Here is a 17,449-nt window from a genome sequence, read left to right on the forward strand (position 1 = left end):
GCAGTAGCACAGAATTCCCACAGGACTATAGTTTGACTGGATGAATAGGAAGTTTGCTTTGAAAACTGGCATAATTTAAGCACTTTGGCAACATAGAAGTTACATGGGTTTTTATAAAATTACCCTCCCCAAGTATCATGATTATTGAATTTAATTATCAAACTCTCAAGAGGTAGCACCCTAGTCTTTTAAGTACCTATCAACACTTCTGAGTAGAATTAATGAAGGTATCAGGTATGGTGTGCTAGACTTACATATATATACATATACACATATATACATATACGTATACATATGTATATATATATATGTGTGTGTGTGTGTCTGTATATATATATATATATACATATATATTTGTAGTGATTAGACTAAACGTGTCTTGAAGAGGGTGGTGTAAACGAAGTGAATGTAGGAGCCTTCAGTATAGAATAGTAGTAACACAGTAGTACTTTGCTTTGACAATTGATTAGGCTGGTGATAGCACAGGAGACTTTAGTGTTTAAAGTTTTTGAATGCTTCTCTTGTAATAGCAACACTTGCAAAACTTGACAGAATCAGAAAACATAAGAACAACTTAAGTATATTAACTGCTATTAATCAAGTTTACTTAGGGAATAGCCACTGCTACTAATTGCATCAGTAGCACGGGATCTTCTTGGTGTTTGGGTAATTGCCAGGTTCTTGTGACCTGGTTTGGCCTCTGTTGGAAACAGGATGCTGGGCTTGATGGACCCTTGGTCTGACCCAGCATGGCATGTTCTTATGATCTTATGTTCTTATGTCTAATATAACATTATTTAAGTGGTTGAGTTGTAAGTAGCGCTATACAGATGTGAAACTTGGATCTTACAGCAGAACCAGATTGAAGAATACAAGCCTTTAAATTCAGATGTCTACATAGATACAACTGATTTTAATATTGTTTGAAAATTATAAGACTTTTGCTAGAAGAAACTACTTAATTACATAATAATGTTTTCACCCACAAAATCAGAATACACTCACCTGGTGGCACCACTGTAGAATCATCAATACCCAACTGTCCTGTATTCAGACCTAGCTCCCTAAAATGTTCCTTCTGAAAATATAATAGAAACAGCATCAAATCAGAATGACATTTATTACATATCTTATCAAATTTATACCTTCTGCACCATTATGCAGCTAAATGTTAGCATAGGCCTTTCATTTCTTTATGATAGTATATGTTATGTTACATACTAGCAGAAACCTGATGAAATTCTCCAGAGGCCTCTATTCTCTGCCTTTCTCCCCAGCCCAGCCCAAGCATTCCCTTTCCCTCTCCCCAGCCAATCCCACAGTTTTTGTTCCCCTCACCCCAGCCCAATCCCAGCACACACTAGCACACTCTGAACCCCCCTTCACTAGCCCAACCCCAGCACTTCTTTCTCACCTGAACAGCCTGATCTAGCATTCTCTTCCCCTTCCCAGCTCGACCCCCAGCACACTCTGACTCTTCCTATCATTTCTACTCAAGATATTTCCCACCCACAATTTGATTCCAGAGCTCTCTCTCTCCCAGTCCACTTGATCTGATCTTACCCAATTTTACTCACGCATTTCCACCCTTCTTCCCCTTCTAGCTATCTCTTGGGCTCCCTCTGATCCAGCTGCCCCGTGGGTTCACTATTGCAGGTTGCCCACCTTCCAGCCTCCTTCCAGTCCAGTAGCAGCTGGTAATCTCTTGTTGGAAAGCGCATGGTTGCTTGTGTGCATATGCACACGCTACCACACCCATGCATATGTCTCAAGGTATGCACGTATGCTGGTCAGTGACTAGTGGGGTGCACATGCGCACCCCAGCAGTCCCCCAACAGACAGTTACCATCTAGTGATCCTTAGCGCATTTTTATTTATTTAAAAATGTATATACTGCACCATAAGCAAAAGAACCAGAGTGGTTCCCAATAAAAACATCCATAAAATATAAAAACAATAAAAAACAATCACCAAGTTTCTCATATTTTTGTTGCTGTTGTAATAAACAATGATAAGAACATAAGAACATAAGAAAATGCCATACTGTCAGACCAAGGGTCCATCAAGCCCAGCATCCTGTTTCCAACAGTGGCCAATCCAGGTCATAAGAACCTGGCAAGTACCCAAAAATAAAATAAAAACCAAAAATGAAGATTCTTCTATATAGTAACATAGTAGATAATAATTAATTGGCTAATCCAGTCTGCCCAGCTGTCATCTTTTCTAGTTCTCTGCCACTTTCAGTAGATGAGTAAATAAATTTCCAGACTTAAAACAACAGCTCCCACCTATGTCTTTTACCTAATTCTCAATACTGTTCCTATCATTTCCTTCTATATCTATGCCAAGCATGCTTAAACTCCATCACAGTGTTGGCTTCCACCTCCTCTACTGGTAAGCTGTCTTCATCTTTGCTTCTAATAATTCCCACATTTAATGTAAGAGGTAGTCCTCCTCCCCTGTCTAATCACTATATACATTTAAGATATCTGATTTACCACATTACCGGTTTTCACAACCACAAGAATCATAGAATGCATCAAATTCAATAACATCTATGAAACACATCTAAGTCTAATCTCCCTAAAAAGGAAAAGAAACAAACAGCACCTGTGATTTTTAGTAATGTAAAAGATAATATTAAAGGGGCACAGGAGCCCTTTTACTAAACTTTGTTAACACGGTAATGCAAGTTAAACGCTTTTTGCACCTGTGTTCAAACAGCATTAACATTTGTCAGTGATAACACAAGTGCGTATGTTATTAACGCCTAAAAAAAAAGGCCATACTAAAAAAAATATTTTAATGAGCTGTGCCGATGGTTATCTTTACTACTGGGGCTGACTGGAGTTAACTGGGAGTGGGTGGGTGTGTCACTGGGGCTGCCTGTGTATGTGAATGTACGTGTGTGTGTGTTTGCAATGGGTCTGACTGGGGCTAACACAGAGTGTGTTTGAGTGGACATGAGTATTATTAAACACTTAGGGATGCTCAAGGCACAATGTTTGAGGAGGAAGAGACAACAGAGGAGAAGGAGTACCCTCTAAATAGAGCACAGTTTTTGGATCTGACTGAGGAGCAAGTCTTGCATAGGTTCAGGTTCAACAAGGAAACCATACTATCCCTATGTCAGCAATTAAAGCAGAACCTGCATCCTTCCACTAGAAAAAGACACACCTTGCTAGTACACTTCAAGGTCACTATGTTACTGGCTTTTTTTTTTGTCATCGGCACCTTCCAAACACTTCTAGGGCACATGGCAGGAATAAGCCAGTTAGCTACCTCCAAATATATTAGTTTCTGGCTGCATTTTTTCAGGAAAAAACATCACTATATACAGTATCTTTCTCTCAGAAAAGTCAACAACAATAAGTTATGTTTGATTTCTACCCAATTACACTTTTCCCCCTCTGTTCTCGGGGCTATCTGTTACGCGTGCCGTCCACGGCAGACCCGCGGTACGGCCCTCTCACCTTTCTACAAGGACTCGAGCCTCTGGTTCCTCCTCACTGGTGGCAGTGGGCCGCCAGCTCCGTCCTTGGGCCTCCCGCCAGTGGCTCTGGTCCTGTTACAGTCTCCAATTTCCCGGTCCTGATGCCACTACTCGTTGGGCCTCTCCACGTGGCCCGTGGAAAGACGCCACTTGCGCCACACCACGCCCCTTCCTAGGCGCACGCATCACTGATCCTTATGAAGGGACCGCGGCGGGAAACTAGCCGCAGCCCCGGATGATGACATCAAACTATTCATAGTATTTAAGTTCAGGTTCCGCTTCATAGAGTTGCCTTTGTAACAGCTCTCCTCGCTGGTCGAGTTCTCATTGCTACTAGAGATTCGTCTCTTCCCTGTGTTCCTGATTCCTTGTTGTTCCTGTTTCCTTGTTCCTGCTCAGCTTATGATTCGGATTGACTACACGGACTTTGACTTTGCTTTGCCTGACTACGTTCCAGCCTATCTCCAGGCTCAGACCTCCGCATTGCCTGACTAAGCTATTGACTATCTCCGTGATCAGACCTCAGCTTTGCTTGACTACGCTACTATCTCTGTGATCAGAACTCAGCTTCGCTTGACTATGCTATTGACCATCTCCGTGATCAGACCTCAGCCTTGCTTGCCTTTGCCTCTGGATTGCCACCAGCCCTGACTCAAGTCTACCATTGGATGCCTCTTCTGTCTACTTCCTGGACGTAGATTCATCAGGCTTCGGCCTACCTTTGTTCGAGCGCCCTCTGTCTGCCTTCGTTCCATTGGAGCCCGAGTTTCCAGGACATTATCCAGTCCAAAGTAGAACTGTACCTTTCCTTGCCTGCTGTCTCTGGGCTGAATTCTCTTTTCCTGCGACTATACATAGAGGCCCACCTAAGTCCTGCCGGCCCAACCCGTGGGGTTGAAGCTCCAGTGGCCTCTGCCTTTCAGCCCACTCCACCTGCTGATGGTGGGGACCCATAGATCTTTACCTACGGGTTGCGTCAACCACACCTTGGCCCAGGGGTCCACCTCCGACACAACAGGTTGAAAGGCCATGGACTCATTAGAGCCGCATGCCCTCCAGGCCATCCCAGGCTTGGCATCTAAGATACAAGAACAGCAGCAGTTTCTTGAGGCATTGGCCTCTTCCATGGATCGTCTTCACACCCGGCTTGATGCCCTCACTAATAATCCAGTGTATCCCCTGGCTCTTCCTCATCCACAGGTATCACCATCAATGCCTCAAGCCTTGCTGGCCCTACCAGTGCCCCCATGCTTCAACGGTGACTCCAGACTCTGCAGAGGGTTCATTAACCAATGCATCCCATGCATCCCATCAAGCCTCAGAGTAGAGCCTTGCCTGTTAACTTTTAGAAAACGACTTAAAACCTGGCTCTTTCACCAAGCCTTCGCCGACCCACCAGACAAGCACTAGTTGTCCTTCACTCGTCATGGTGTTTATTCTCACAAATGGACTCTGACTCTTCCAGATTAAGGCACCATTATGCTTTAACCCGTACGCACTATGTTATCACTTTGTATTTATTTAATTCCTGCCTTGTCTTCCTTCCAGCTTCCTGCAAGCTTCCAAGTTCTCTTACCCTGTTGATTGTAATTTTTGACTCATTTCTACCTATTGTTTACCTTTTGTTTACTTGAATTGCGACCCCAGTTATATTCTTGTTTATTGTAAACCGATCTGATATGGTTATTTACCATGAAGGTCGGTATATAAAACTGTTAAATAAATAAAATAAATATATGCAATTTGCTCTGCAGCCTTCCGTCTTCCAGGACGAATTGACCAAATTCACCTTCATCCTGTCCCGTCTTGAGAGGAAGGTGCCCGCTTGGGCTTCCCCCCTGTAGGAACACTCAGACCCCCTCCTAAGGGAGTTGTCTCAGTTTGTGGCTGTGTTTCGACGGACCTTCGATGATCCAGGGCTGCATGCTGTGGCAAGCACTAGCTTACTACATCTTCATCAAGGTCAAAGAATGCTCTTCGACTATACCATCGAGTTCTGGACTTTGGCTTCCGAGCTCGCTTGCCAGGAAGACTGCCTGCGAGCTATCTACCTGGATGGACTTTCCTCACAGCTGAAGGATGAGTTGGCTGCAAGGGAGCCCCTTCCTCCCTCGAGGACGTTATAGACTTGACAGGCCGAATAGACTACCATCTCCAAGAGCGTCACTGGGAGAGTTGGATGCCCAAGAAGCCTTCTCTGGTTCGATCCCGCTCGCCACCGATCAACAACCCTGCCCCAAGCAGGGTCACTACTATGGCTACGACAGAAGAGCCATGCAGTTGGGCCATGGGCAGTTGATACCTGAAGAACGCCTCCGGTGGAAACAAACCGGTCTGTGTCCGTATTGCGGAGCACCTGGCCACCATCTTCAGACCTGTCCTATCTGTCCGGGAAACTTCCCGGCCTAAGTTCAGTAGGGGTCCTGAACTTGGTCGTAACTTCTCTGGCCCCTCAGTTATCTGTACCTGTCACCTTGATCTGGGATTCCCGGTCCTTTCCAGTACTTGCTCTGGTAGATTCCGGAGCAGAAGGTAATTTCTTTCTCAAAGATCTTGTCCAGCTCCTGGGTATAAAGACCCGCTCACTATAGACCTCCTTGTGTATAGCATCTATTTATGGAGAACCGCTACCCGTTCGAATCTTCCTTACCACTGAAACTGTCCAGCTGCGCACTGGCACCCTACATATTGAAGAACTTGAACAATTAGTATTGGAGAAATCCATCCATCCGGTAGTCCTCGGACTCCCTTGGCTACAAAAGCATCCCCCCAAATTTAATTGGGGCTCGTGGCAACTGGTGGAGTGGGGTCCTGCCCGCCACCAGTCCTTTCTTCAAAAAGTAGTACTGCCACCCGTGGTTCCTTTGGCTGTCACCTCCTCTGGTATACCCGCTCCTTATGCCGATTTCGAAGATGTGTTTTCCAAGCAAAAAGCAGACCTTCTCCCGCCTCTTCGGAGGTTCAATTGTCCAATTGATCTTCTTCCAGGGACCACGCCTCCTCGAGGACTTACCTACCCTTTGTCTCTACCCGAGACAAGGGCCATGACGGAGTACATGCAAGAAAACCTTGCAAAATGATTCATCCGCCCCTCAAGCTCTCCAGCTGGGGCAGGATTCTTTTTTGTGACCAAGAAAGATGGGTCACTCAGGCCGTGTATTGACTACCGTGGCCTAAATCCCATCACTCGCAAAGACAAGTAACCTCTGCTACTAATCTCAGAATTATTCGATCGTCTTCAGGGAGCATCTATAATCACAAAATTGGACCTATGCGGGGCGAATAACCTAGTTCGAATCCGCCCCAATGACATTTGGAAGACTGCCTTTAACACCCGGGATGGGCATTACGAATACCTGGTGATGCCTTTTGGCCTCTGTAATGCGCCCGCAGTTTTCCAACGAATGATGAACACAATTTTCAGGGATTTACTGTATACCAAGGTTGTGGCCTACTTGGACGATATCCTTGTCTTTTCTAAACACCTGGCCACACATCGCACTGATGTCTGCACCGATCTCCAACACCTTCACGAGAACCACTTGTTTACAAAATTGGACAAATGCTTGTTTGAGAAAACCAGCTTGCCTTTCCTCAGATACATTATCTCCCAGCAAGGATTTTCCATGGACCCAGCTAAGCTAAAAGGAATCTGGGATTGGCCACAGCCCGTGGGTCTTAAAACTCTCCAGCGCTTCCTGGGGTTTCTGAACTACTACCGCCATTTCATCCCACGTTACTCTACTCTGGCTGCTCCTTTGACAGCTCTAACTTGTAAGGGTCAAGATACTCGCAATTGGACTTCAGAGGCAGTTGCAGCCTTTTACTGCCTCAAAGAAGCCTTCCAGACGGGGTCTTGCTTACATCATCCTGAAACGAACCATCCATTTCAAGTGGAAGTGGATGCCTCTGCTATTGGAGTTGGGGTGGTCCTGAGCCAATGCACTGCTTCCAGCAAGACAGTCCCGTGCTCATTCTACTCCCGTAAGTTCTCACCCATGAAGCAGAACTACAGCATAGGAGATCGTGAGTTACTGGCCATAAAGTTGGCCCTCGAAGAATGGCGCCTGTGGCTAGAGGGTGCGCAACATAAATTCACTGTGTTCACCGATCATAAGAACCTGGAACATCTGAGCCAGGCTCAACGTCTCAACGCCCATCAATCTCAGTGGGCTCTATTTTTCTACAGCTTCAATTCTGAGCTTCGTTACCATCCAGCCGATAAAAAGCTCCGGGCCGATGCCCTATCATGCTCTTTCGAGCCTGAAGATACTCCAGAAGAACCTAGCCATATAATAGACCCAGCCTGTATCTGTTTGCCTGCTACTCAACCAGTTCCTGCTGGGAAGACCGTTGTGCCCCGATGACTTCGAGAAAGAGTTCTCCACTGGGAACATGATTCCAAGTTCACTGGTCATCCAGGACAAGCCCGAACCTTGGCACTGCCCTAGCGGTTCTTCTGGTGGACCACTATGGCCTCTGACGCTAAAGCATACGTCGAATCCTGTAACATTTGTGCACAGCAAAAGCTCCCGGTCTCCTGCAACCACTTCCAGCACCTGAAGAACCATGGACCCACTTGTCTACGGATTTCATCGTGGATTTGCCTCCATCAAAGGGTCATACCGTAACATGGGTAACCATAGGCCAATTTTGTCCCTCTACTGGGCCTACCATCTGCTCCAGAGTTGGCATGCCTGTTTTTTCATCATATCTTTAGATTGCATGGCCTACCCAAGGACACTGTCTCAGATAGAGGTCCACAGTTTGTTGCTACATATTGGCTCACTCTTTGCGAAAATTCGATATTAATATCAGTTTAATAACTGCCTATCATCCCCAAGCTAACGGACAAGCCGAGCGAATGAATCGCTCTTTGAAGGCCTTCCTGCGTGCATACATCAATGATCGCCAAGACAATTGGTCCGAAATTTTATCCTGGGCGGAGTTTACTCACAACTCCCACACTGCCACTGCTACAGGCACGTCACCATTCTCTATCGTCTATGGAAAACAACCACGACCATCGCTGCCCATATCTTTGTCAGTACCGTCCCCTGCGGCACAGGCTACTGCGGATGCCCTCAAGACTTTATGGGAGCAGACGAACCTGAACTTACATCAAGCCGCCTCCTGAGCCAAGAGAACTGCTGACAGTCACCGACGCTCAGCTCCTGAATTCCTCCCTGGCCAGAAAGTCTGGTTAAGTACTCGGTATATCAGACTCAGCATACTGTTTCCAAAGATTTGCTCCCAGGTATATAGGATCTTTGACAGTCACCCGACGTATTGGACCCATTACTTACCAGCTTCGTCTGCCTCCTACGCTGGGAATACATAACACATTTCATGTATCTCTCTTAAAACCTGTGGTCCTATCCTGGCCTGCCCAAAAGGCTCCTGAACCACCTCCACTTGTGGCTGAAACTGACACAACGTACAAGGTACATGAAGTCCTCGACATCTGCCATAGGGGCCACTGGTGGGAATACCTCCTTTCCTGGGAGGGTTATGTACCCGAAGAAAATTCTTGGGAACCAGCTCAGAACATCCTGGACAAAACCTTCCTCCTGAACTACCATCGTGCCCATCCAGGCAAATCCCGACCTCCAAGAGGGGGGCGTAAAGGGGAGGGTACTGTTACGCGTGCCGTCCACGGCAGACCCGCGCACGGTCCTCTCACCTTTCCACAAGGACTCCAGCCTCTGTTTCCTCCTCGCTGGTGGCAGTGGGCTGCCAGCTCATTCCTCTGGCCTCAACCGGTGCCTCAGCCCTGCTACAGTCTCCAGCGTTCCTGGTCCTGATGTCACTACTCGTTGGGCCTCTCCGTGTGGCCCATGGAGACACACCACCATTCGCGCTGCTCCCCTCCCTAGGCGTGCGCGCGTGCATCGCTGATCCTTATGAAGGGACCGCGGCGGGAACCTAGCCGCAGCCCCGGATGATGATGTCAAACTATTCATAGTATTTAAGCAACAGGTCTCCTCGCTGGTCGAGTACTTGTTGCTACTAGAGATTAGTCTCTTCCTTGAGTTCCTGATTCCTTGTTCTTCCTGTTTCCTTGTTCCTGCTCAGTTTATGCTTCGGATTGACTACACGGACTTTGACTTTGCTTCGCCTGACTTTGTTCCAGCCTATCTCCAGACCCAGACCTCCGCATTGCCTGACCACACCACAGTCTATTTCCAGCCCAGACCTTTGCTTTGTCCAACTACGCTATTGACTATCTCTGTGATCAGATCTCAGCTTCACTTGACTACGCTACTGATCATCTCCATGATCAGATCTCAGTCTTGCTTGCCATTGCCTCTGGATTGCCGCCAGCCCTGACTCAAGCCTACCATTGGACGCCTCTTCTGTCTACTTCCTGGACGTGGATTCATCAGGCTTCGGCCTACCTTTGCTCGAGCGCCCTCTGTCTGCCTTCGTTTCATTGGAGCCCGAGTTTCCAGGACATTATCCAGTCCAAAATAGAACTGTACATTTCCTTGCCTGCTGTCTCTGGGCTAAATCCTCTTTTCCTGCTGGCCCCGGCACCCAAAGGCTCAACCCTCAGGGAACAAGGGCTAGTATAAGTGAAGCTCCAGTGGCCTCTGCCTTTCAGCCCACTCCACCTGCCGATGGTGGTGACCCATAGGTCCTTACCTACGGGTTGCATCGACCCCACCTTGGCCCAAGGGTCTACCTCCGATGCAACACTATCGATTGAACTCATGTCTCTATAAGGGCACCTGCCAGTAACTAGGCCACTTTTCACTATGGCAAGGGCTTCCACTCCCTCAACCTGCAAGGGGTCTGCAATGCCAAGGAAATCATCAAGGATGTAGTGCCTAGGTTTCCGGTTTCCAGCCATAATAATTAGATCCTCTCTGTCAGGAATTCATGACCGCTTCCTGGAAAGTCTCATCACTAGGAACTGGCTTCTAGGTGGGTATGCTGCTCTCACTACAAGCACACAGCAACTATCCTCTACCCTTTCCTTTCCCTCTGCCTCTAGGTAGGCTTACCAGTTTGGTCCAGGAAGCTCACTCCAGCCTCTACTAGGGGGACTACCTCATTGCCTACCAGCTTGGAGTATCTCAATATACTTTTCTCTGCCTTCTTCCTGACAGGAGATAAAGGATATCCACTTCAAAACCAGGCTGATGATTCTGCTGGAATACTCACAGACTGCAACAGATGTCTGCTACAATAAAGTTCCCTGGCAAATGAGGGCAGTCTAGATAGAACCTATGCTTGCTCAAAATAATGTTTCCACGACCTGGATAGATCAGGGCAATATCTTCTCTACAACCCAGCAAAGGTCTATGAGATCTTTCTATCCTGCATACTTCATAACCTGGCCAAAATATGAGGCCTGCCTCCTCCAGAGAGATAAAATGATCATCTTACAGGACCCAATGATGAAGAGGAGGAGAAGGAGGCATATGACCTGAGTGAGAAGAAATTGCAGGAGATGCAATGCCAGGAGGCTGTAGGAGAAAGGAACAATGATACAAATACATTTTCAAAGGTGATGGTGCATTTATGTACAAGATAAAAATAATATATGCATAGCTATCAATTTAGTTTTTCCTGGGCTGTCCTCTCCTTTATGTGTAGAGGGGTGGGCCTGGTATCTTAGATTGCCCAAGTCTGGTACTTCTGCGCAGCAGTATGCAGTCACTTCTCAACGTGCTTTCAGAGGGTATGGACACTGAAGGTAGTGGAAAGGGATGATAGCTGCAAGAGGGATCCAAAGAGCAGAAGGGCTACTGAGAGCTGATGTTTTTGGGACTAAATAGTATAAGGGTATGCCTCTTCAGCTGGTTTACATGATAAGGCCACCCCTGTGTCAGCAGAGGGGGATTTCTCTATTTGTGTCATCTGAGAGGCAGTAGCCTTCTTTTGAGGAGGTGGAGAAGGCATCCTTCAAGGTGATAGAACCATAGGAGGAAGAACCAGCATCACTGGTAGTGTGGGACACACAGGGGGAGATTTTCACAGCAGTTGGAGGAATGTGCTTTGGTGGTGGTGGTGGTGATGCAAATGCAGAGGGAAGTTGCATCCAGGAGGTCTGTGGCTGCCGGATCATTAGATGCTGGCAATGGCTGGCATGCAGACATCTGCTGAAATATGTCCTTCCAGACAGAAGTTATGGACTGAAATTCCTCCTGCAGCATCTGGCCAAGACCCTACAACTCCTATCTTACACCCTGCAACATTTCCTGGAGTCTAGCCTCAGGCTTACCAGGAAGTCTGTTATTCCATTTTTAGAGCTCTTGGCTGAAGTGCATCATCAGCTCATGGAAAAAGCTGGCCCTTTCTTTTTCTCTGCCTTTTCCTTCATCAACAAGACATGTCCCAAGACATCCAGAGTAGGTGGTTCTCTCTCAGGTGGCAAGGGCTCATCCTGTGACAAAGGGTGGATGTGCTCATCATCTGCTGCCACATCCCTCTCAGGCTCCTCTTTGTCAACTGTAGACTCCACAGACCCCTGTTTCTTCTGACTAACTGTTCTGCAGTACTCATGCATGCCACCTTGACCTTCCAATGCTATTGGGTCCTGGCCCATCAGAATCACCTTGTGTGGCATCACCTGTAAGAAGTTAAAGTACATGGACTATCATTACTGAATCTTTCTATGAGGCCTTCTCTCTTCTCATTCACTGGGCCTTCTTTACAGTCATGGAGAACAACTACAAAAACTACAAAAACTTAGATTGTAAGCCCTCTGGGGATAGAGAAATACCTACAGTACCTGAATGTAATACCTACAGTACCTGAATGTAAACCGGTGTGATATCTCAGTTGAGATGAATGTCGGTATATAAAAATAATAAACAAATAAATAAATAAATAAATAAATGAGCCACACTTTATGGCCTGCAGATATTCCAGAAACTTCTAGTCTAGCATTCCTTTGCATGTCAAAGCTAACCTTATGCATTATTTTTTAATCTACAGGCATGGACAGAAAGAGAACAGCCAAGTGCTGCTCATGACTGCAGCCCTTATCAGTCTTTTGCACTATTGACGATCTGCAATATATATACACACACACACACACATATATATATATAGTTATATATCTATATCTATCTATATACATATCTATATCTATCTATCTATCTATCTATCGATCTATATATATATATATATATATATATATATATATATAGTTAGAAATGTTATAATAATATATGCAAGAACCTTATATACTTTCTTACAACAATTGCTCACCTTGTCACCCTTGAGAGCATTTCTGTCCAGCTCACCAACCATTTGCATTGCAGTCTCTGATAAGATGCTCAGGATCATCCGATCTGCTTGGGTGATGGCTATCTGGTGGACCCCTCTGCTCTCATTCTGGCCTGTTTGTCCTTCATCTTGTGTCTAAGGTCTCGCCATTTGTGAATTAATTCTTAAACACTTCTGTCAGTGTGGAAGACAGCATTCGGTGTATGGCGGAATTTCTGTTAGCGCAAGCCTGTGATAGCTAGCGAAAGTAGCGCAGGCCTGCGCTACTGAAATCGGGGCGGAGTCGGCCCTGGAAGAGGAGGAGTCGGGGGCGTCACCGGGGCCAACTCCGCGAGGATGGCGCGCACAGCGGAAAGGTAAGGCCCTTTTCGCTGGCTATTTCGTGCCCAATAACTACACCTTCTATGGTGTAGTTATTGGATGCGATGCTGGCAGCGATCACTGCCGGACCGCCCCCCCCCACTTCGGCCCCCGCCCCCCCCCGTTAGTGCGATTTTCTAAAGTATTGCAGGCCTGCGATACTTTAGAAAATGAAGACCTTAGTGTTTTTCAGTAATTCTTTAGGGTTCACTTTTATTTTCAGTTTCACATTTTTTAACTTGCAGGATATTGTGCATCGGTTTCAATATATATCATATATCTCAATGCCGTCACCCCCCCTGGTTTTCATCGCATACTTGTTTATTCGCAGTCAGCACATTTATCTATGACAGACACGATCTAGTATTCACATTTTCATTTCCTTTAATTTAATGTAGTACACTGCTCACTATCGGCTGTTTGTCAAATTAATCTGATCTGAGAAGTCACTGTCTAATTTAAGCCCACACAGCATTGGGCAACACTTTGTGTATTTTACACTTACCCGCCCAGCAAATTATTGAACAACTGTATTCATGTTTTGTTTGGCGGGAGTTGTTTAAAAAGGGTATCCACTCATATCCAGTGCCGCTCAGCAATGTTGGCACATTTATCCATGACGAGCTAGATCTGTGTGTGATCTAGCACCTACACAAAAAAAATTTTTTTTTCCTATTTCTATTTTTTCTAATTTTTCCCTATAATTTTGTGTACTGCTCACTATCAGGGGTTGCAAAATCAACCTGATTTAAGAAGCTGTCGTCACATCTAACGCAGCACAGCATTGGGTAATATTTTGGGTATTTACACTCACCCGCCTAACATATTAGGGATTGAGTGAATACATTTATGACATGGACTTCTTGGCGGGAGCATTCTAAAAGAGTACTCACTCAGCTGTACAATTAATTAGTAAGGCTGTACTTTTGGCGGGAATTCTCTCAATAGCATCGCGAGAACGGCATTTAAACACCCCAATCCACATTCACAAAACTTTTTTCCTCCGACTACGTGACACAGGTAAGATTTCAATATGCTTAAGACACCCTTTTTGCAATATTATTTTGTCCTTCACTGCCGCACATCGTGAGTACTACCTTATTTATTTGCCTGTAACCATCACATTTTTTATATGAGTCTGTTGTCCGGCGCGTTAATTAAAAGACCAAACAAAGTTTTCATTAAATGACAAATATATCGTGTTTACTAACATTTATACTTTGCATATAATCATCATCCGTTTTCCTTTGTGTTATTCATGATCGCTTCTTGGGTGCAAAATAGGCAGCGAAAAGGCCCTTACCTTTTCGCTCTCCGCGCTGTCTTCGCAGAGTCGGCCCCGGTGACGCCCCGACTCCTCCTCTTCCGGGGCCGACTCCGCACCGATGTAGGTAGCGCAGGCGTGCACTATCTTCGCTAGCTATCGCAGGCTTGCACTGTTAGGCCTGTTAGGCCTGCGATAGCCTTGGAAAATAAGGCCCTTTGTGAACACTGCCATTATTTTATAAACACATATTTCTTCCATTTACCACCATGGTTTGGATACAATCGCCATTTATTTCCCCTGCTGACAATCGCATTGCTTATAAAATATGACGGCACCCGCTATTATTTTTGATAAATACACCCGATACCACTCACCACATTATGTCTATATTTTGTAACATATTTTTCAGAAATAAATCCCACCAATTTGGGTACTCCATTTTGAAAGCACTGACTGCACTTTAATTACTAAGGTAACCTTTTCTAACTTTTTTTACCATCCGTTAGCCTGCCAGTAAGTGACACAAACAGTAGCACTTTGCCACCGTTCAAGATTTTTAATTGCTTTTACTAATATATTTTAAGGATTCTTAATATATGTTTTATTTTGATTTTAGTGCTTGAAATTTATACTTTTATACATTATTTTTTTTTAAATTCAATTTATTATTTATTATTTTTTTGTTGGTTATTTATTCAAGATCATCATCCATAGAATTCCATTTTAAATTTCTTTTATTTTTTGCTTTATTTTTTAATGTTTTCTTTGTTTTTTAATTTTTATCATGTTTTACTATCCTTTGTTCTAGTTAATCAATTTTTATATTGATTAGTATTCATATTTGAAAGTGTTTACATTTTCCATATAACACCATGTTGTTCCCTTTTTTAGGATTCACAATTAAACTGTTGAAATGTTCTCACATTGAAGTGTGACATAAGACAAGTAACCATTGGTACAGGTATTTACTGCTATGATACAAGTCCCCTTTTCTCACTGATGATTTCTCTTGTTAAATCCACGTCCACTGTTCTAAGACACACATATACACATAAATATTGCATCTCATGGCTATAAGTTTAAGAAAGTCATGTATTAAATGTTATTTATTTTTCACACATTGTTACAATCTGTGCACACAGTTGTGTGATGCTAATTTTGTTTATTTTTTGAATATATATATATGTTTTATTATTTATTTCAAGTTGGCGACATTTTATATGTATTGACATATATCTATGTCCATTTGTTTAAAGTACATGTATGTATGTCATGTGTAATTTTAATTAATATTGTTCTTGTAGTAGCCACTGAGGCAGCTTCTGCGAGAGCGAAACGCGGCCAGAGTCGGGCAATATACCAATAAAGAATCCCTTGATACACCGATCACTACCGTTTGTTCTGCTTTCCAGCATTATTGATCGGCTTTCGATTTGTTTTTTGGGTCCTACACCTTGCACTTGTCCACATTAAATTTCATTTGCCATTTGGATGCCCAAACTTCCAGTCTTGCAAGGTCCTCCTGTAATGTATCACAATCCGCTTGTGATTTAACTACTCTGAATAATTTTGTATCATCCGCAAATTTGATAACCTCACTCATCGTATTTCTTTCCAGATCTTTTATAAATATATTGAAAAGCACTGGTCCAAGTACAGATCCCTGAGGCACTCCACTGTTTACCCTTTTCCAATGAGAAAGTTGACCATTTATTCCTACTCTCTGTTTCCTGTCTTTTAACCAGTTTGTAATCCACGAAAGGACAGTGCCTCCTATCCCATGACTTTTTAGTTTTCTTAGAAGTCTCTCATGAGGGACTTTGTCAAACGCCTTCTGAAAATCCAAATACATTACATCTACCGATTCACCTTTATCCACATGTTTATTAACCCCTTCAAAAAAAAAGAAGCAATTTATTAGGCAAGACTTCCCTTGGGTAAATCCATGTTGACTGTGTTCCATTAAACCATGTTTTTCTATATGCTCTACGATTTTGATCTTTAGAATAGTTTCCACTATTTTTCCGCACACTGAAGTCAGGCTCACTGGTCTATAGTTACCTGGATCACCCCTGGAGCCCTTTTTAAATACTGGGGTTACATTGGCTACCCTCCAGTCTTCAGGTACAATGGATGATTTTAATGATAGGTTACACATTTTAACTAATAGATCAGAAATTTCATTTTTTAGTTCCTTTAGTACCCTAGGATGCATACCATCCGGTCCAGGTGATTTGCTACTCTTTAGTTTGTCAATCTGGCCTACTACATCTTCCCGGTTCACAGTGATTTGGTTTGTTCGTCTGACTCATCACTCTTGAAAACCATCTTCGGAACTGGTATCTCCCCAACATCCTCATTAGTAAACACGGAAGCAAAGAATTCATTTAGTCTTACTGCAATGGCCTTATCTTCCCTAAGAGCCCCTTTAATCCCACGGTAATCTAATGGTCTAACCGACTCCCTTACAGGTTTCTTGCTTCAGATATATTTAAAAAAGTTTTTATTATGAGTTTTTGCCTATATGGCCAACTTCAATTCAAATTCTCTCTTTGCCTGTCTTATCAATGTTTTACACTTAACTTGACAGTGCTTATGTTTTATCCTATTTTCTTCAGATGGATCTTTCTTCCAATTTTTGAAGGATGTTTTTTGGCTAAAATAGCCTCTTTCATCTCACTTTTTAACCATGACGGTAATTGTTTTGCCTTCCTTCCACCTTTCTTAATGCGTGGAATACATCTGGACTGCACCTCTAGGATTGTATTTTTAAACAATGTCCATGCCTGTTGAACACTTTTAACCTTTGCAGCTGTACCTTTCAGTTTTTTTCTATTTTCCTCATTTTATCAAAGTTTCCCATTTGAAAGTTTACTGTTAGAGCAGATTTACTTATTGTCCCCCTTCCAGTTATTAGTTTAAATTTGATCATGTTATGATCACTATTGTCAAGTAGCTTCACCACCGTTACCTCTCTCACAAATCCTGCATTCCACTAAGAATTAAATCTAAAATAGCTCCCTCTCTTGTTGGTTCCTGAACCAACTGCTCCATGAAGCAGTCATTTATTACATCCAGGAACGTTATGT

At 44.1% G+C, this 17,449-nt stretch overlaps 1 protein-coding gene across 3 annotated transcripts in view; it reads right to left on the reverse strand.

The window, feature by feature from the left end:
• Nucleotides 1-17,449, reverse strand: part of TBC1D19 (TBC1 domain family member 19) — a 397,957-nt gene that overhangs the window by 193,728 nt on the left and 186,780 nt on the right. For all 3 annotated transcript variants that reach the window (XM_029589774.1, XM_029589764.1, XM_029589755.1), the window contains exon 9: nucleotides 1,006-1,078. In XM_029589774.1, the coding sequence (XP_029445634.1) occupies nucleotides 1,006-1,078 (73 nt within the window). The remainder of the gene's footprint in view (nucleotides 1-1,005; nucleotides 1,079-17,449) is intronic.

This window comes from Rhinatrema bivittatum, chromosome 1, assembly GCF_901001135.1.
Source record: "Rhinatrema bivittatum chromosome 1, aRhiBiv1.1, whole genome shotgun sequence".
In the NCBI taxonomy this organism is placed as follows: Eukaryota; Metazoa; Chordata; class Amphibia; order Gymnophiona; family Rhinatrematidae; genus Rhinatrema; species Rhinatrema bivittatum.